Here is a 21724-nt window from a genome sequence, read left to right as displayed (position 1 = left end):
CCCCCCCCCCCTTAGGATGGATAGGATGTGTGACTACTGTGTACAGATGCAGGAGGAGCTGGCCACTCTTCGCGAACAGCTGAGCGTGTTGATGGCCGCGGTCAGCCGTCTTCAGGCTGCTGCCTCAGAGTGTAGCGCAGTGGGGAGTCTGGTGCGTCGCAAGGTACACCCCAGGTGTTACATGCTTCACCCACTGTCCCTGCTGTCGATACATCTTCGCGGGTACCAGGCGCGGTTGGGCCACCCTCTCCCCAAGGGGAGCGGCGGGTTCAGCGGCATTCACGGTGCACGAGGCGGAGCGTCAATGTGGAGGCTGGCCGTGTGGCGTCGTCCGCTCTGCCTGTGAGTGGACATGTGGCTGCTCCTTCAGCAAGGTCCGAGCAGGCAAAAGGGGGGAGGGATTTATTAGTGACTGGGAGCTCCAACGTTAGGCAGGTGATGCAGCCCCTTAGGGAAACAGCAGAAAGGTTGGGGAAGAAGGCCAGTGTTCACTCTGTCTGCTTGCCGGGGGGTCTCATCCGAGATGTGGAGGAGGCCCTACCGGCGGCGATAGAGAGCACTGGGTACACCCGACCGCAAATTGTTGCTCATGTCGGCACCAATGACTCCTGCCGTCTGGGTTCAGAGGTCATCCTCAGTTCGTACAGGCGGTTGGTGGAGTTGGTGAAAGCGGAAAGCCTCACTCGCGGAGTGGAATCAGAGCTAACTATTTGTAGTATCGTTCCCAGAACCGATCGCGGTCCTCTGGTTTGGAGCCGAGTGGAAGGCTTAAACCAGAGGCTCAGGCGATTCTGCGGAGAGCTAGGGTGCCAATTTCTCGACCTCCGCTATCGGGTGGAGAAATGTAGGGTCCCCCTGAATAGATCAGGCGTGCACTACACGCCGGAGGGTAGCGGAGTACGTGTGGAGAGCACATGGGGTTTTTTTAGGTTAGAGAATTCCCTCCCTAGGCCCGACAAGACGCCTCCTGAGACGCGGCAAGGCAGGAGTAGGCAAAATGCAACAGGGAATAACAATATTAATGTGCTAATAGTAAACTGCAGGAGCGTCTATAGAAAGGTCCCAGAACTGCTCCCATTAAGAAACGGTCAACGCCCATATAGTACTAGGGACAGAAAGTTGGCTGAAATAGTATAGAAGGAAATTGACGGAGATTCGAATTGTGAAATGATTTGGGTGAAGGTCACGGTTAAAGCAGGCTCAGACATGGTAATTTGATGTCTCTATAGGCCCCTGGGCTTAGCAGCTGTTGTGGCTGAGCACCTGAAGAATAATTTGGAAAATATTTCGAGTAGATTTCCCCACCATGTTATAGTTCTGGGTGGAGATTTTAATTTGCCGGATATAGACTGGGAGACTCAAATGTTCATAACGGGTGGCAGGGACAAAGAATCCAGTGAAATATTTTTAAGTGTTTTATCTGAGAACTACCTTAAGCTTAAACAGAGAACCGACTCTTGGCAATAACATATTAGACCTGGTGACAAACAAACCCGAACTATTTGAAACAGTTAATGCAGAACAGGGAATCAGCGATCATAAAGCGGTTACTGCATCGATGATTTCTGCCGTAAATAGAAATATTAAAAAAGGTAGGAAGATTTATCTGTTTAGCAAAAGTGACAAAAAGCAGATTTCAGAGTACTTGATGGCTCAACACAAAAGTTTTGTCTCAAGTACAGATAGTGTTGAGGATCAGTGGATGAAGTTCAAAACCATTGTACAATAAGCATTAGACGAGTATGTGCCAAGCAAGATCGTAAGAGATGGAAAAGAGCCACCGTGGTACAACAACCGAGTTAGAAAACTGCTGCGGAAGCAAAGGGAACTTCACAGCAAACATAAACATAGCCAAAGCCTTGCACACAAACAAAAATTACGCGAAGCGAAATGTAGTGTGAGGAGGGCTATGTGAGAGGCTTTCAATGAATTGGAAAGTAAAGTTCTATGTACTGACTTGGCAGAAAATCTTAAGAAATTTTGGTCCTATGTCAAAGCTGCAGGTGGATCAAAACAGAATGTCCAGACACTCTGTGACCAATACGGTACTGAAACAGAGGATGACAGGCTAAATGGCGAAATACTAAATGTCTTTTTCCAAAGCTGTTTCACAGATGAAGACTACACTGTGCTTCCTTCTCTAGATTGTCGCACAGTTGAGAAAATGGTAGATATCGAAATAGACGACAGAGGGATAGAGAAACAATTAAAATCTCTCAAAAGAGGAAAGGCCGCTGTTCCTGATGGGATACCAGTTCGATTTTACACAGAGTACGCGAAGGAACGTGCCCCCCTTCTTGCAGCGGTGTACCGTAGGTCTCTAGAAGAGCGAAGCGTTCCAAAGGATTGGAAAAGGGCACAGGTCATCACCGTTTTCAATAAGGGACGTCGAACAGATGTGCAGAACTATAGACCTATATCTCTAACGTCGATCAGTTGTAGAATTTTGGAACACGTATTATGTTCGAGCATCATGACTTTTCTGGAGACTAGAAATCTACTCTGTAGGAATCGGCATGGGTTTCGAAAAAGACGGTCGTGTGAAACCCAGCTCGCGCTATTCGTCCACGAGACTCAGAGGGCCTTAGACACGGGTTCACAGGTAGATGTCGTGTTTCTTGACTTCCACAAGGCATTTGACAGTTCCCCACAGTCGTTTAATGAACAAAGTAAGAGCATACGGACTATCAGATCAATTGTGTGATTGGATTGAGGAGTTCCTAGATAACAGAACGCAGCATGTCATTCTCAATGGAGAGAAGTCTTCCGAAGTAAGAGTTATTTCAGGTGTGCCGCAGGGGAGTGTCATAGGACCGTTGCTATTCACAATATACACAAATGACCTGGTGGATGACATCGGAAGTTCACTGAGGCTTTTTGCAGATGATGCTGTGGTGTATCGAGAGGTTGCAACAATGGAAAATTGTACTGAAATGCAGGAGGATCTGCAGCGAATTGACGCATCGTGCACGGAATGGCAATTGAATCTCAATGTAGACAAGTGTAATGTGATGCGAATACATAGAAAGATAGGTCCCTTATCATTTAGCTACAAAATAGCAGGTCAGCAACTGGAAGCAGTTAATTCCATAAATTATCTGGGAGTACACATTAGGAGAGATTTAAAATGGAATGATCATATAAAGTTGATTGTCAGTAAAGCAGATGCCAGACTGAGATCCATTGGAAGAATCCTAAGGAAATGCAATCCGACAACAAAGGAAGAAGGTTACAGTACACTTGTTCGCCCACTGCTTGAATACTGCTCAGCAGTGTGGGATCCGCACCAGGTTCGGTTGATAGAAGAGATAGAGAAGATCCAACGGAGAGCAGCGCGCTTCGTTACAGGATCATTTAGTAATCGCGAAAGCGTTACGGAGGTGATAGATAAACTCCAGTGGAAGACTCTGCAGGAGACGCTCAGTAGCTCGGTACGGGCTTTTGTTAAAGCTCCGAGAACATACCTTCACCGAAGAGTCAAGCAGTATATTGCTCCCTCCTACGTATATCTCGCGAAGAGACCATGAGGATAAAATCAGATTAGAGCCCACACAGAAGCATACCGACAATCCACCTTTCCATGTACAATACGAGACTGGAATAGAAGGGAGAACCGATAGAGTTACTCAGGGTACCCTCCGCCACACACCGTCAGGTTGCTTGCGGAGTATGGATGTAGATGTAGATGTAGATGTAGACAGGGACTATCCTCCAGACCTAGTCTGGAAACAGATATCCCATGCCATTTCTTCTCACAACCCCAATCCACCCAGCAACACAAAGAAATAGCTACAAAGGACTGTCTTCTTTGTGACCAAGTGCCAACCCAGACTGGAACAACTGAACCACATCCTTCCCCAGAACCTCGATTACCTATCATTGTGCACTTAAATTAAGGACATCCTACCCAAGATATTTCCCAAGCCTCCTAAAGTGGTGTTACATCACCCACCCAACCTCCCGAACATCTTAGTCCATCCCTATGCCACTCCCACTCCCAACCTCCTGCCACAAGGATCATATCTCTGTGGAACACCCAGATGCAAAACCTGCCCAATCCACCCACCTAACACTTCCTATTCCAGTCCTGTCACAGGTTTATCCTACCACGTGAGGGGGCCAGGTCACCTGTGGGAGCAGCAATGTTATTTACCAGCTCTGCTGCAATCATTGCACAGCTTTTTATATTGTTATGACTACCAACCAGCTGTCCACCAGGATTAACAGCCACTGCCAAACTGTGGCCAAGAGCACAGCAGACCATCTTGTGGCACAACATGCAGCTGAACATAACACACACTATTTAAATGGCTGTTTCACTACCTGAGCCATCTGCATCCTTCCCTGTACTGCCAGCTTTTCTGAACTGTGCAAATGGGAGTTATCCTTACAACACATTCTCCACTCTCGTAACTATCCTGGCCTTACCCTACAGAAATGTACAGCCAACACTTAGACTCTTAATGTCCAGTCATCTGCTTCCCATATTCACTTTCCACTGTTTATTTACATCCCTCTGCCAACCCTTCTGCCCATCTTTCCCTGCTCCTCTCCTTTTTGTTCTTTTTTTCCCCAGCTATTTGCCCCACCACTGCCCAATACTGCACCTGTTTGAGTCTAGCCCATGCACACTCCACCAAACAGTGTTGCGCTCTCTCCCTTCTCCTTGCCCAATCCCTCCAGATTGTTACTTGCATGCCACGTGATGATGTATACTGGCCTAAGACGTGTGTGTGTGTGTGTGTGTGTGTGTGTGTGTGTGTGTGTGTGTGTGTGTGTGTGTACACCGACAGAAGCTGTGGCCGAAAGCTGAGTGTGTTAACCATGGCAGTCAGCTACTTTCTGTGAAGAGGACGCACCAAGTTGCAATCTATTTTTCCCTACATTGTTTATGTTCCTACTGGGAGTTTCCATTGGTTGTTAGTACTCTGAGGCTAAAAAAACATGAGGGTGTGAGGGCTCAGTATAATAGACAGTATAGAGAATTGTAAAATGTCTATATTAGCAGATGCACAGTAAAACTAGTTTCAAGAAGGGAATTGTGTACTTTTAAACAATACGTCTTGAAGAAAAGAAGTCGGGGGGGGGGGGGGGGGGGGGGGGAAATGTACTCTATGCAATTTTACAAGGGTTAAAAGGTGTAAGATCTATGGATTATCTGAGGAAGTAATTTCCACCAGTACCTGGAGTAACAGAAAATCTAAACAATGAAGACAGATTTACCTCATTTTAAAAGAACCCAATGTCTTGCTTCTCTCAGATTTCAGTAAATAGTGTAATCTTGTAGGAAATACAATGCTTGCAAAATAATAGATGTGTTACTTGTTGCACTGGTGTGACCAAGTTGGACATAAATAATTCCAGAAAAATTTGCTTGTATGAACAGAGAGAGCCTGAACCTCTGTGACAAGTTTATGTTCTTTATGGAAGTGTGCAAGAATGAAATAATTAGAAAGGTGAATTACAAATAGTGGAGTGATTCTATGATGCAATTCTTATCCTCATGTGCAGTAAGTGATGGATTTTTCCACTGCAACCTGTATGCTACTCACGCCTCAAGCTCACCAGTAGATGAACAACTGACCTAAGGCAGAGTGATCTGTCATAGCATATTTGTGATATACTAAATTACCTTAAATTGCTGATCAAAGATTTCTATTAGCATGAAGAACGATCTAAAACACCATCAGAATAAATAACCACATGAAAATAGTCTAAGTCCTGGCACAGAGGGTACTTTGCAAATATCAGCAGGGAGTGTGGCACTTCCATTTGTGTGTGTGTGTGTGTGTGTGTGTGTGTGTGTGTGTGTGTGTGTGTGTGTGTGTGTGTGAGAGAGAGAGAGAGAGAGAGAGAGAGAGAGAGAGAGAGAGAGAGAGAGAGCAAGCACTAGCTTCCTTCAGCATTCCGTTATCAGTAACAGTAGCCCAAGCCTGCACAGTAACTTATCCAGTAATATCTCAGTTCAAGGCAAACTCTTGACATCTGAGCACCACTGTACAACTTTGACTTAAGTCCTGTCATTGGCATTTCCTACACCAACAAAAGGAAGGGCCACCTGTGAATGCATACACATTACATGCCACCTTTTTTTGCAACCAGAATACAAAGGATAGCATTTTACATGGATATGACCACAAACTATTTTTATAAGTTAAGGTTTCGTCTAGGTCTTGCTGCCTAACCCCCCCCCCCCCCCTCCCCCCGAAGAAAATAAATCAATGGGAATACCCATTCACTTCTGTACTCTTTGGCTGAATTTTCCAATCAATCAATCCTAACATTCTACCCACCTAATTCCAGGACAGCCTCACCATATCACAGTTACTTTTATATTCTACCCTGTCTTATCCATCTTAACCTTTCATTTACTTCTTGTATGGTGTCCCCCTGCCCTTCAAGTTCTCTCCTAGTAGGTCTTTAACCTGACAGACAGAAACAGAGCATGGACACTCTTCCATTTCATAGGGGCATGGAAATCTCAGATCATATTCCTGCTTAAAAACTTCCATCATTTGTTTCTTAACCAATCCAAGAGAGCCACAAAGAATCATTCAGACTTATCATGCAAATATTAAGGCAACATTTTACTGTTTTGTTAAATTATTTTACAGCCTGTAGGTTCAATGGCTATACAAATGCCTTTGCTACCATGCAATGAACTTCAGTATGAGCTACCAGTGTATCACATCATAAATTCCATCCTTACCCCTGAAGCCCTATCCAATTCTCTTATACATTCCACTTTAAGTTTCCTCATTACTGAGAAGTGTGGCAAGAACAAATTAACACATCTATTGTTGTTTGTAAAGAATGGTGGCAGCATCTCCACAGCCAACTAATTTCGAAAATAATTACATTCCATTTGACCACAACATATCACTCTATCCTAATTTAGAAGTAGTCTATCTCCACCTATTTTACTTATGGTATTCAGACTCTCTCTACTTTGTTCTGCAAAAGTAATGTCCCTAATAAATTTTAGGACATCTTAGTAACTCGTCCCACTGGTGTAACTGTTGTCTTATTATTCCATGAAACTGTTACATATTGTGAATTAGGACTGAATATTTACGACAATTTTCGAGTTTTGTTGTTACAGAAGGTAATTCAATACCAGTACATCACCAAGATGTGATACATTTTCCTTCCTAGATAAATTTAAATATAAGTTTTTCCACAGATATTTGCAAATAGGTTTGACTTTTGGAATGGAATAGCACGTTAGCAAGATGCCTCATCCCTTGCCTGAAGGTGTAGCATATCTATATTAGATGCTTTCTTCTGTTATAGTTCACACTCCACAATGAGATGTAGGTTCCCTTATAACTGGCCCAGTAAGTCTGTTCAAAGCTCAGAGGAACACAAAGTAAAATTACTGTAGTAAGACTATGCCTGGTAAGGCATTGTGGTGTTGAAATCAGTATTTGGTATAGGTCTGTGTTATACCTTTTACAATTCAGTTACAGGTATTTATTGAGAAATACACCGTGACTTATGAGTGATCAAGAGGCAGGAAAGTATGTTTATCAGAGCCTCCAGGCATCAAGAATTTTGTTAATTATGTCTGACACCAATCAAAACGATATTGGGCTTTTGGTTTTAATTCTGAATAAGTCCATTACACAATTTTAATAATACCATACTCATATTTGTAATTACAGATGGCAGAGACTAGACTGTATTCCATGGTGAAAGTGACAAACTATTCATTTGTCAAGTGAGTCATGAGAACTGCCCTAAATACACAGTCAGGAAATCAGAGCAATGGGTCTATTCTGATTATTCATAACATTAAGCAAATGACTTACTAAAACTGAGGGACAAGATACTGAGAAATTAATATGATTTGCCACATTTTATTAACAGTAATGTGAGAAGAAAAAACACAATTATATGGTGCACAATTACATACATTCCATCATGCAAATAACAGTGTTTCACCAACTGAAATTGCAAATACAGAATTAACATGCAAAGCGCAATGTAAAACTTTGCTACTTTATATCAGTGCACAGCCAATGTGGCATTTTATGCAGAACTGCACTGTTACTTTTATAATTTTACTGGAAGGGAGAGAAAGAGGGAGCAGCAAACAAGAGAACTCATAAAAGCACAGCAGCTACTGTCTGATTCATTTATATAAACATAACAACACTGAAAGAAAAGAAACATGCAGAATACCACACAGGAAATAGGGGAAACTATACTCACCTTAACCTTTAAAACTTTCGAGTAAATGAAACTACAGAGTGAACAGCTATTATGCAAATGAAAGCCTTCAGCCCTAAAATATAAAAGGCAGGGAAAGACAACCCAAAAATGATTTTATTCTAAATTAAACAATTGATATTTAAGGTTACCATCACAATAAAACGTAAGTGCTGCAGAGAAAAGTGCCCGATAGTGGAAACTTTATTAATTATGAGCAACAAGGCAGAAAAAAAAATGGAAACTTTCTAGAGTAATTACGTTTACCATGTAGTAAGAAGAAATATTGCAACTAAATATTAATTGTTAAGCAAATATGTTCACCTATTCATAGGAGGAATCAGTGGTTTTTATGTTTTCTATACTTTTCATGTGTCCATTGGTTCTTGTGTAAGCACTACATGAATATAGGAAGGGTTTTCAATTTACAGTGTGTCACAATTATGCAGCTCACTGTACATAACACTTCTTGTTGCATACTGCAATGACCATGTCATAGGGTAAGCAAGTTTGGTTATAAACAAAATAAACATTCAGTTGGAGAGATATTTGTTCTTATCTGCATTGTAAACAAATGAATAAGCAGCTGACAGAGCACAGCTGCAAGTACCAACAACATTGACTAAATTTACAGAAAAAACTAAGCTGGAAAAAATATATATTGTTGAACATGAAAATATATTGTTAGTAGTTAACAGTGTTTGAAAATACATGGTTAATGGTTTGGTTATCTACGGCTGTGGCTGATCAGAAAAATAAAATCATATGCTGTCCAGCCTAGTTTCTGGAACAGCAAACAGTGTGATTTAGTCCTCAATGACACACACTTTTGACTGAACCATTTGCTATTTTATTATGAACTGAACAGGCAAAACTGATATTTGGCCATGTTAGTTGCGCCCAAGTAGATGCTATACCGATTCCAACTGAAGGAAAAATTACTGTAATGTGTGCTATGGTTACAAAAGCTTGAGGTTTTAATATAAATACACTGAATCAAATGCTCCTCTAAATTAAGTATATTGTTGTTGTTACAAAGATGACAAGTAACTGACACATAAAACTGGAACTTAAAATACAAAAAAAAAGTTGCAGTATTCTGAGTTTTAGTTAATGAAAATACTTGCTTCAGAAATTTTGCTTTATGAATTTTATAATTTACAGTAATGCAAACCAAAATTAATTGAAATGGGCAGGCAAATCACGAAACACACAAGGCACGAAACACACAAGGCAGATAACTTCACAAGCAGTGCTAAAACACAGCAGCTTTACCTGGAGTTAACAATAATTACTGTTAAGACACACAATCTCTTCCTCTAAGCACAACATCCAGTTTTATTATTCCAAAGTTTCTTCACCTCCTCAATGAGCTCTATAAAAGCATTAGTATAGTGAAATACATTCTACATTAGACAATGATGGTGATTACTGAAACCTCATTGTAGACAGAAAATGCTTCTGTCATGTTCAAAGACAGCCTATACTTCTTCAGGTTTCTTTTGCCATCTCTCTGTGCAATGAATTATGAAACAAAGGAGTTCTTTACTTTTCTACAGAAATCAATTCCTTACAAACTAGTCAACCTCTAGTAAGGTACCTCAACATAGTGCAAATTTGACAGTTAATCTAAAATGCTGCTATGCATTTTTTCAGCAGAATGTAAAGGATCTAATTCCACATTTTGTACATTTGTCTCTTCACTTATTGCAGATTCTTTACATATGTACATGTTTAACTTCCTTAAAAAAAGGCAATTTTTTTGCTTGTGGAGCACATATGTATGTTACAATTGTTTGATGCAGCTTCAGTATCCAAGATATGCTATTTGAGCAAAGAGAAACTCTTGTATGACTACATGCAACTAAAATTGGTACAATCAACAGCCAACTAAATCTTAGGGAATTATACATGTACTTGGAAACATACTATTTTTATTAATTGTTGTAAGAATGAGTGCACTAGAAACTTTACTGGTTAATGAACCACATAGGCCCAGGTTCACTGGTGATAGACATGTTAATAAATTATGCCACCGTAAATAAAAATCAAAAGGCAGGAATATTAAAGAACTGTTCAAATTAAATATGAGTACACTACCGTTTCTTTTTTCTGTTTACCAAACCTGCTGTATCCCAGTTAAGCTGTCTAGAATACTTAATATTTTCAATTTCACATCAGTAAACTCAGTGTCATACTGAGCTTGACATGTTATGCTAGTGGGAGAACTTTCTTATTATATATTTGTCCACATTTTAATGCACATTTCTACTTCAAAAATGATAAAATAATGGAAAATTCTTGGTAGATTACTGTCAGTTGCCTTTATACTGGTAAATTCAGTTGCTGTCTAGTACAAATATTGAACAATGAAAAATCATGGATGGAATAATTACAATATTTTGAAAAGCCTGTCTGCAACTCAACATGTCCACCATAAGGTGAGTAGCAATTTATCCTTTTCATAATATTGTTAATATTAGAGTTTTATGGAATGCAAACGTCTGGTTTAAAATATTCTGTAAATGTGTAGTAGTATCTAATAAGGTATTATTAGAGTTTGCTTTAAAATATTTGGGGATTTTTAATTTTCTCCCTGGTGTCTACCCGTTTTTGTATTAGCAGATAAAAATCCTGAGGGCTAGAGAGGCAAGCATAGTCTACATGGAAGTTATTTCTACATCCAGTACTGTTCTTGTTGATCACTGAGATCGTACTGAATTTATTCTTGTTACTACCGAGAAATATAAGACACTATAGCTAGTGGCATGTAAGAGTAAAAATCCATACATCTTTTCTGAGGCTTCTGCAAGATGTCTGGTTAGTACTTCATACGATATTTCTTGTTGGTTGTGACAAGATCTGATAAGGGATGGGACAACAAGTTTAATAAGTAACAAACCACAGAGAATCTTTGGGATGGTTCTGGAGATGTGGGGACTATGAAGCAGCAGTAGCAGGATATAACTGATGTATGGTGTACGTGGGTGGCAAAATTATAGTTTTTTATGAAGTTTTTTGTGAAAGTCGAAGTTATGTGGTCAGAGCAACCTATTACATCAAAATGGAGGTGCTAAGAAAATCTGTGTCCCTTGAAACAGCAACCAGCACACACATTAAAACACACGTATGTTTCTTAGTGTACACTGTTCTCACATCCTACCTTCACTGTTGTTCATAAAATATAACCATGTTTATTTTATTTATTGCTTATGTAGCATGACCAAGTCAGGACCTTAGAGTCCTCTCATATCTGACCAGGACAATATAGACAAGAAATATTATGCAGAAATCACAATAATAATAATAATAATAATAATAATAATAATAATAATAATAATAATAATAAAATGACAACAGTAAAATGATGACATCAAAAATAACATAATGGAGGCATAAATAAAAATACTGATTAGTGTAAGACTTCTGAAGCCTTATTTAGCATTAGAAGAAGTGGAAGGGATAATGAAACAGGAGGGAATTGAAAGAGACAAGGCAAAGGAATCATGGTGTGGGGAGGGAAGGTTGGTGGAAGTGACCTTCAAGAAGAGAGAGCTACAGTGATAGAAGGTGGGCCATTATCTGTCTTTTGAAGTTTGGAAGGATTTTAATTTATGTAACATTTTGAGGAAGATTGTTCCAAATTTGGGTTCCCGATACGGAACATGATTTAGAGAACACGTATTTCTGCTGTGCTGTTCATATAGTAGTGTAAGGTTGATGAGAAATAGGATGGAGTGCAGTGACTGAGAAGACAATGCACCAACATGGTATGATAATCTCTGCTCTTAACAGCACACAGCCATGATAACTGTTCACAGGCAAGAATGACATGTTGAAAGGAGCAAACATCACAAATGTATGAACATCACCAGTTGCAGCCAATGTGTGCTCTCATACGAAAGTCCTTTGGGAACAGGATCATCATAATTAAGGATGGGGAGTACTAATAAGAGAGTTTCTTTTTAAGCTTGAGAGACTGAACTTTTTTACATTTCGGTAATGAGTGAAGTGATGCCAACACCTTGTAGACTGAAGTTGTGTGTTCCGTCCAGGCTATGTGATTGTCCAGAATTATCACCAAATTGTTTGCAGAATAGGAAAAGGCGATCACTGTGCTATTCAGGGTCAAGGGCGGAAGAGATTCACTAAAATGAGGAGTAATAAGTTTGTGAGTAACAGACTGCTTCCAATTTTATTCAGCTGTCGTCTTATCTCCAGCTCCTTTCTAATAGAAACTTTCTCCCCACTCTTTATTTTACGACTTTACTTACATCCTTTAGTTTATCTGCCTAAAACCTTCAGCCTTTTTTCTGATATCACAGGATACAATTTATATTTCTCCATGCTGCTGCAAGCCAAATTATTCCAATTTTTCCCTTACCTAATGCAGTCATTTAACTTCATATGAAATATATTATGAGCATAACAGTGCCAATGAATTGAGGAAACAATGAAACAGATGAAGAATAAATTGTTATCTCTAAGAAAGCAATATCTAAAAATTAGTCCTTTACATTTTGATGTTTTGTTACTCTCCTCACTCATGCCACTAAGGAAAGAAGACTATACATATTTGACCCCCCCCCCCCCAATAATTTGTTTTAATATTAATCACATACCAAATCCTTTTAGACTAATATTAAGGCATTTTCTTCGATAGTAGCACCATTTTAAAAACCAATTGCTTTATAGGAGCTACAAAGGATTTAGGTCATATTTAATAGCTATCTCACTCATGGTTAGGCTTTAATTCTGCAACCACTATGCTATGGATGAGGTGCAGGTACTTACAGCATCAATTTCTGCAGCTTTGGCCTGAATTTCCCTTTCTCTGCAACGAATCTGTTCTCTCTGTTGGTCAATGACATTACGCAGTCTTTGCAGCACCACAACATCAACTTCTGTGCTTACTGTATGAGCTGCAAAAAATTTAATGAAACTTTGAATGCAATACAAAATAAATCCGCAACAGTCACTATGTTTAACACTGGATAGTAAATCACACACACACACACAAAAAAAAACACACACACACACACACACACACACACACACACACACACACACACACACACACACACACACACACACACACACACACAAAAAAAAACACACACACACACACACACACACACACACACACACAAAAAAAACACACACACACACACACACACACACACACACACACAAAAAAAACACACACACACACACACACACACACACACACACAAAAAAAACACACACACACACACACACACACACACACAAAAAAAACACACACACACACACACAAAAAACACACACACACAAAAAAAACACACACACACACACACAAAAAAAACACACACACACACACAAAAAAAACACACACACACACACACAAAAAAAACACACACACACACACACAAAAAAAACACACACACACACACACAAAAAAAACACACACACACACACACAAAAAAAACACACACACACACACACAAAAAACACACACACACACAAAAAACACACACACACACAAAAAACACACACACACACAAAAAACACACACACACACAAAAAACACACACACACACAAAAAACACACACACACACAAAAAACACACACACACACAAAAAACACACACACACACAAAAAACACACACACACACAAAAAACACACACACACACAAAAAACACACACACACACAAAAAACACACACACACACAAAAAACACACACACACACAAAAAACACACACACACACAAAAAACACACACACACACAAAAAACACACACACACACAAAAAACACACACACACACAAAAAACACACACACACACAAAAAACACACACACACACAAAAAACACACACACACACAAAAAACACACACACACACAAAAAACACACACACACACAAAAAACACACACACACACAAAAAACACACACACACACAAAAAACACACACACACACAAAAACACACACACACAAAAACACACACACACAAAAACACACACACACAAAAACACACACACACAAAAACACACACACACAAAAACACACACACACAAAAACACACACACACAAAAACACACACACACAAAAACACACACACACAAAAACACACACACACAAAAACACACACACAAAAACACACACACAAAAACACACACACAAAAACACACACACAAAAACACACACACAAAAACACACACACAAAAACACACACACAAAAACACACACACAAAAACACACACACAAAAACACACACACAAAAACACACACACAAAAACACGAACATGTATCATACAGAAACATTGTTCATAAAACCGAGTAATAATGAGGTACACTTTCAAAAATTTAAATATCTACAATTGTAACAATGCAAATCTAGGATGCTGATGGTGAACAGACATTCAGTAGGCCCATAAAAATGGACCAATATTTTTAAGTGGGAACATATCACAACTAAAGAGATACATCAAGTCTATAGGTTTCATCTAATAATTCAATGGAGTTATTAATCACTTATGGAGATGGAAACAAGTTTAAACATTTGGGAACAAAAAACAGCCTAACTTCATATTTTGATCTCCACAGACCAACACTGCTTCAGGTATATCAACGTGTTTCAGGAAGTTCTATTCACACGATGGCATTTTACACTGTATTGTTTCTTTGTTAATAATTTAGATCATTCGTTGAATAAGCAAAAATAAACAATCTAATAATATACAATCACATCCAAGCATGCCAATAAAATTTTGATATGTGGATTGTGAAATATTTTACTTATATGACAGGTAAAGTCCATTTAATTTTATCCTACACCAACAGCTTAACAATCTATATAAAATGAAGATTTACTCAAAAACTTGTCACCAGATTGATATTCCACACAGACATGATTCTCTCTACTCATGCCCCATGAACAGGTAGTGATCATGTAACCTTGTACAAAAGGTAAAAGTGGGGGATAGACAATGCAATAGTACACAGGAGGAGGAGGAGGAGATGAAATGGAAGATGTGATAGTTACTCAAAATGTAGAGAGAAACCACTCTTAGGATTTATTCATATATTTGTACAATTCAAGACCGAAACAATGTGATTAATAAATGTGGTGGTTGTGGTGGTGATGTGATCATCATGGAATGTGATAAACTTCGCCAAAACTCTAGAGAGAAATCTTCAGGATAGCTTGCCATGAAGGGCTACAAAATGAGGCTTACAATACCATTGCTATACCGCAGATGACAACCAGAGGGGTCCTGCTATGGAAAGAAATGGCACTGCTCACCATCGCTCTTGGTTGTCAGGCCATATAGTGGGTGACAGTTGGGCTAGTGTCCCACCACTAATAGTCTCATTTCCAGACTATCTTCACTGGTTATTGGGGCCCAATTTGAAGGAGGACTCATCGCTGAAGACGATTCTCCTTCAGTCAATGATATTTCAGGTTGAAGTTGTGTCAGGAGATGCCTCGACTCTGCAACACAGCCCATCAACCAGGAGTCTTTTCATAGTAGGATCCCTTTGGTTGTCATCCACGGCACGCTTACAGCACAGTGGTACATCGACAATATTTTACACCATGTTTTGTTGCCCTTCATGGCAAGCCATACTGAGCTTACATTTCGGCAAGATACTGCCGCACATTGTAAGAGTTTCTATTGCTTGTCTTTGTGGTTGTCAAAGCCTACCTTGGCAAGCAAGGACACTGGATTTCACTCCAATTCACTGCCCTCCAACCATCTCAAGATGGTGAACAACACTGCATAGGTTCGGTGGGTGGTGAAATTTCGCCGAGGGTAGGAAATTCCTCATTTTAGGGCATGATGAGAGGTAGTCAAACACCTGGTGGAAAATGTGATCCAGTTTCTCCAGTCCTGGATGGCGACGAGTGCTCCTTTGTGGTGCAGTCAGTGGGTAAATAGAAAATGATAGGTGACTGGAGAGACAACACGTGGGAGACCTGTTTCTGTACCAGGTTGGGACAGTAATTTCAGTCTGTGAAGACCTCAGTTAGCTCTGGATATACAACTGGGACGACCATGAGAGGTTAAGCCCCATGGAATGGGTGGCCCCAGTCAAAGTGTGAGACCTCCTCTCCAATGACAAAATTCTCCTGCTCTGCAATCCCAAAATCCTGCATCCCATCCCGCACAAACTCTTGCCTGACAGGAACTACACCAGCGCACAATGCCACCTCAAAAAAAAATCTGTCAAACCTGTTCACCACTTTCTCTGGCCTTCGACCACCACCGTCCAACACCTCTTCAAGTGCCTCCAAACCTCCCCCACATCCCCCTCATAGCTGACAAACCAGGGCTGCCATAAGTTTCCGAAAGTGCACATCAGGAAAATATCAGGGAATTTCAGACAAATTTTAGCATTTTTCCCTGACAAATTTTGGGATCTCAAGGGTAAGTACAGATTTAAGTCAACAAAAAAGTAAATAAATGAAAAACAAAATGTGTAAGGGAAACGTTACTAACCCTCTACTCTTTAATGAACAGCAAATTGTCTCCTTTATAGGAATTTGGATCTGAAGGGTAAGTAAACAGGTAAGTTGCATAAATGAAAGCTATTTTTAGATGAGGAATTTCTGTTTTTATTACTTAATTAATTTTTAACTTTGAATAAAAAGCAATCCTGTAATTGCTGACACTAAATCAGAAAAAAACTGAAACATTTTATTCAAGAACTTTTCTGTTACTGTTAGCTTATTTTTTTAGATGCATTACTCAATTTTTAAAAACACACACACACACACACACACACACACACACACACACACACACACACACACACACACACACACACAAGATTTTGGAGTGATAAGCTGCAATTAAAATTAAATGCCATAAGTACTGATATCACGTGTCACTGTTGTAGCTATTAAATGGGGTGGGTGGGTGGTCACACGGGGACGCATGTGCCGCCATAGGCAACTTAAAATGTGTGCTTGAAGTTAACTTTTGGCAAGTACGGAATGTTTAACTACCCAACGTCATACATAATGAATGTGACAAGTTGGTAAGGAAGAAAATTAGAGTTTTTAACAACAAAAACCCATCATTTCAGTTTTTGGCCTGTTTTGGAAATTCTTTTACTTATGTCTTTCTAATCAATGTACACCTTTAAATATGTCTGTGTGTGTGTGTGTGTGTGTGTGTGTGTGTGTGTGTGTGTGCGCGCGCGCATATACCTATCCTTTTTCCCCCCCCCTAAGGTAAGTCTTTCCGTTATTCATTGTGCCTATCAACCGGTGCTTTTATATACTGCCGTTCTAAACAGACAGTGTACAAAACCATCGAGAACATCGAATTTGCTACAACAGCTGGAGACAAGAAGAATCATATTCCAGTAAAGTCTGTCACTGCCCAAGCCCTGCTGGACAGCCCTGCTGTTTTCGTCAGCTGCAGACTTAATTTTAGTTTAGATATAAATGATTTATATATATAGTGTGTGCGTGTGCGTCCACACACGGCATAATGAAGGTGCTCCCTTGACGCTTGGGAAGATCACAACGACTAGTGAATTGGGAAGCTCACAGTTGACAGTTGATTCGTTGAGGCCTAGCATCACCTCCACCATTCCAACTAATGCTGCATCATCTAACAGTCATATTTCACACTACCTGATTCAGGATGATGGTACAAGGGCAAAAATATTACAGACTTTGCAGCCTGTCAAAAATCATGTTTCTGTTTCCCCTACACGAAGTCAGACTGCTTTGTTTCTGGGTGTGTTCCGTAACAATAATGTAGCTACTAATATGCAACTTGGGTGAATCGAGACCTCATGCAGTATTGTTCATGGGTTAGCACCAAACCTTATGAAAAATATTCGCAAAGACCTTGAAGGGGAGGTTCCTTCATGTAATTTTATTTCATGAGAGCCTTAAGAAGATAGCCGAGTTGCAGCAAATGAATATTGCTCTCAGATATTGGCACAAAGTTACCAAGTTGGAAATGCATTATTTGTCATAGGCAGTTTTTAGGCCATGCCACTGCTGCTGATAGGTTGGGTGGTTTAAGATAGAAACTTCTGGGCCTTAAGCCCTCAGAGCTCCAGTCATTCAGCCATTCAGCACAATTTCATCTTGATTGGTTTCACCATGATATACTACTACAGCACTGTAAGAGTTGACAAATGACTCAGAATAGAACGTTGTTTGTTGTCAACATGTCTGCAGCAATCAAAAGCTGGTGCATCTTTGAATTCAAAGTGTCACACACAACATGAATTTTTCCCGACGAGCCACAGATATTTCCGGCAGAGTCTTTGATACCTGCTGCACCTGCCTGTGTGTTTGTGTACGCCCGACCTTGAGACTGTACCAGCAGAATGCAAGAATAAAATAGCAACAGTGCTCCTCAAGCCTCAAACAGTCCCAGTTATCAAACAGATTTTGGCAAATGATAGCATGGAAATATTTGAGTATTTTTGTATGTGATAAGCATGTGGAATTTTCTTATCTACCAGATTATACACACATCAAAGAAAGTTTTGCATCACCCCAGTTTCCAGAACTTGGGAAGATAGACGTTGACTGTGTATACTTTATCACAGACACCATCCTAGTTCAACCATACCTAGATGGTGAACAACACAGTTCAATCGCATCTGCAATGTTACTTTGCGCCAGGAAAGGCTCTCATTGAGGGAAGTGTCGAGGCATCTCTGATTTAACCAAAGCAATGTTGTTCGGACATGGAGGAGGGACAGAAACTGTCGACCTGCCTCGCTCAGGCCACCCAAGGGCTACTACTGCAGTGGATGACCACTACCTATGGATTATGGCTCAAAGGAACCGTGACAGCAATGCCACCATGTTGAATAATGCTTTTGTGCAACCACAGGACATTGTGTTATGACTCAAAATGTGAGCAATAGGCTGCATGATGTGCAACTTCACTCCCGAGGTCCGTGGCAAGGTGCATTTTTGCAACCATGACACCATGCAGCACAGTACAGATTGGTCCAACAACATACCGAATGGACCGCTCAGGTTTGGCATCACGTTCTCTTCACCGAAGAATACTACATATGCCTTCAACAAGACAATCACTGGAGTCATGTCTGGAAGCAACCCCGTCAGGCGAACGGCTTTAAACACACTAAAGTGAGTGCACCAAGTTGGAGGTTCGCTGCTGTTTTGGGGTGGTATTATGTGGGGTCAACGTATGCCACTGGAGGTCATGGAAGGCACTATGACAATGGTACTATACATGAATGCCATCCTCAGACTGATAGTGCAACCTTATCAGCAGCATATTGGTGAATCATTAGTCTTAATGGACAATTCACATCCCCATCATGCACATCTTGTGAATGACTTCCTTCTGGATGATATCACTTGACTAGAGTGGCCAGCATGTTCTCCAGACATGGACCCTATCTAACACACCTGGGATAGATTGGAAAGGGCTGTTTACAGGCGATGTGACCCACAACCCACTTTGACGGATCTACACTGAATTAAGGAGTGGGACAATCTGGACCAACAGTATCTTAAAGAACTTTATAGTATGACACGATGAATACAGGCATGCAGCAATGCAAGAGGACGTGTTGCTGGGTATCAGAGGTACGGGTGTGTACCGTGATCTCACCACCACCTCTGAAGGTGGTACATCATGCAATTTGCGGTTTTCATGAGCAATAAAAAGTCAAGAAATTATGTTTATGAAGATCTATTCCAATTTTCTGTACAGGTTCTGGAACTCTCAGGACAGAGGTGTGAAAACTATTTTTTGATGTGGTTACAATTAACTTTAGACTTATGTACTGGATGATTTAATATTTTTAAGTCTTTTGTAGCTGCTGAAATGAGAATTACTGTGGCTCTGCAACAAGAAAAGACATTACAGTTTTTTTTATATACAAAATGGGATTTTTTGTAAAATTTTGACCTGAACTGATCACATTTCCTCATTTAATAAACCACTGTTTCACGATTATGTCACACGCGCAAGTTCATTAGGATGTTAACAAGGTAACTTGGTGCAAACTCCACTTTGTTTTGCCAAAGACAGTAAATTTTATCAAGGAAACAAGAGAAATGTAGCTGTTACTCGAATTTTGCCACTTCTGAGTGAGTGTTTTCCAAGGGACAGCAAGTGTTATTTGGTACAAAAATAATGAAGGGACTGGATCAATGACCATATATAAAAACATACAATTTTACTGTGATATCTTGTTTGTGAAAACTGACATGAACCTTAAACAAGAACAAAAAAAAAAAAAAAAAAATCACTGTACAAGGGTGGTAGAAAAACACGTACACAGTATTCAAACTGTGGTTCACAGTATTGTTATACTAAGCTGCAAAACTTGAAATGACGTTTCACAAAAAAATTCTTAGATGGAGAAAAGGGGGCCCAAATGCCATGTGTGTTTCATTAAGAGCATGAACGTTATTTTATGTCAATAATACAAAACAAATTTGGTGACAAAAGTAAGCACTTCCTTGAGTCACAAAACAGATTTAAAATACCTTCACCGATTTAAGAAATAACATCAGAAGAAAGAAGGCCTCTTTAAAGAAGTGTGTAAGAATTGTGTGAACAAACACTATTGATGACTGGAAAAAAAAGTTCTTTATTGTGTTTGTTATTGTCAGTGTTATGACTAACTTTAGAAGTATTGTGTTATTTTTTTTCCTTTCAAGAAATGTACGAGTACATAGCACAGAAACAGCCAGTGACTACCACAATTTTCTTTTTATTGCCCATACTTTCTAATATATACACTACTTTTGAAGTGCCAAAATGTACTAGACCAAATAAGCTGTCTGTAAAACACCACACTGTACAACGTACTTTTAGTGAGACAGCCGCAGTTCCTCAAATCCATTGCCGCCACCTGCATAAGGTGTTGGAAAGGCTGATTCTCCAAAAAGTAACATATAATAGACCCATTACTTATCCCCAAAAAACAGAATTCAGACAAGGGAAGACCTGTACAGCACAGGTGTTGGAGCTAACATAGCATATAGAGGATGGGTTCATAAGACAGCACAGCTTATAGAGGACAGCTTCGAAAGGCGGCAGATCACAGGTGCTGTGTTTATAGATCTCTCAGCAGCCTACAACAGTGTCAACCATAGACTGTTGTTGCTGAAATTATACAACCTCACCAAGGATTACCAACTAACCTGTATGATTAGAAATCTACTGCAGAATCAAAGATTTTTGTGGAATATCAAGGACAAACAAGCAGATGGAGCAGTGTGTTGGCACCGAACACGAACGATCATGAAAGCTTCATACGTGTAGATGACGTAATCACAGCTCAGGCTTTGAGAGTGTGGAGCAGAAGCTCACTGATGCTTAGAAAAAAATTGTGTGTATTACAGGGGCAATCAGCTGAAACCAAATCCATCTAAAACCCAGACCAGCACTTTCCACCTTAGAAACAAACAGGCTAGCAGAGCCTTACAGATAAACTGGGGAGAAACATCTCTAGCACATAGCAAGACACCAAAATATCTAGCTCTCTCTGGACATTGCTCTCACA

The 21724-nt window shown here is 39.9% G+C and overlaps 1 protein-coding gene across 9 annotated transcripts in view; it reads right to left on the bottom strand.

Annotated features, from left to right (window-relative positions):
- LOC126285432 (RILP-like protein homolog) overlaps positions 1-21724 on the bottom strand; it is a 138488-nt gene that overhangs the window by 85686 nt on the left and 31078 nt on the right. For all 9 annotated transcript variants that reach the window (XM_049984819.1, XM_049984816.1, XM_049984813.1 and 6 more), the window contains one exon: positions 13006-13133. In XM_049984819.1, coding sequence (XP_049840776.1) covers positions 13006-13133 — 128 coding nt within the window. The remainder of the gene's footprint in view (positions 1-13005; positions 13134-21724) is intronic.

The sequence above is a fragment of the Schistocerca gregaria genome, chromosome 8, assembly GCF_023897955.1.
Source record: "Schistocerca gregaria isolate iqSchGreg1 chromosome 8, iqSchGreg1.2, whole genome shotgun sequence".
NCBI classification, from domain to species: domain Eukaryota; kingdom Metazoa; phylum Arthropoda; class Insecta; order Orthoptera; family Acrididae; genus Schistocerca; species Schistocerca gregaria.
This window is presented reverse-complemented; position numbering and strand designations above follow the sequence as displayed.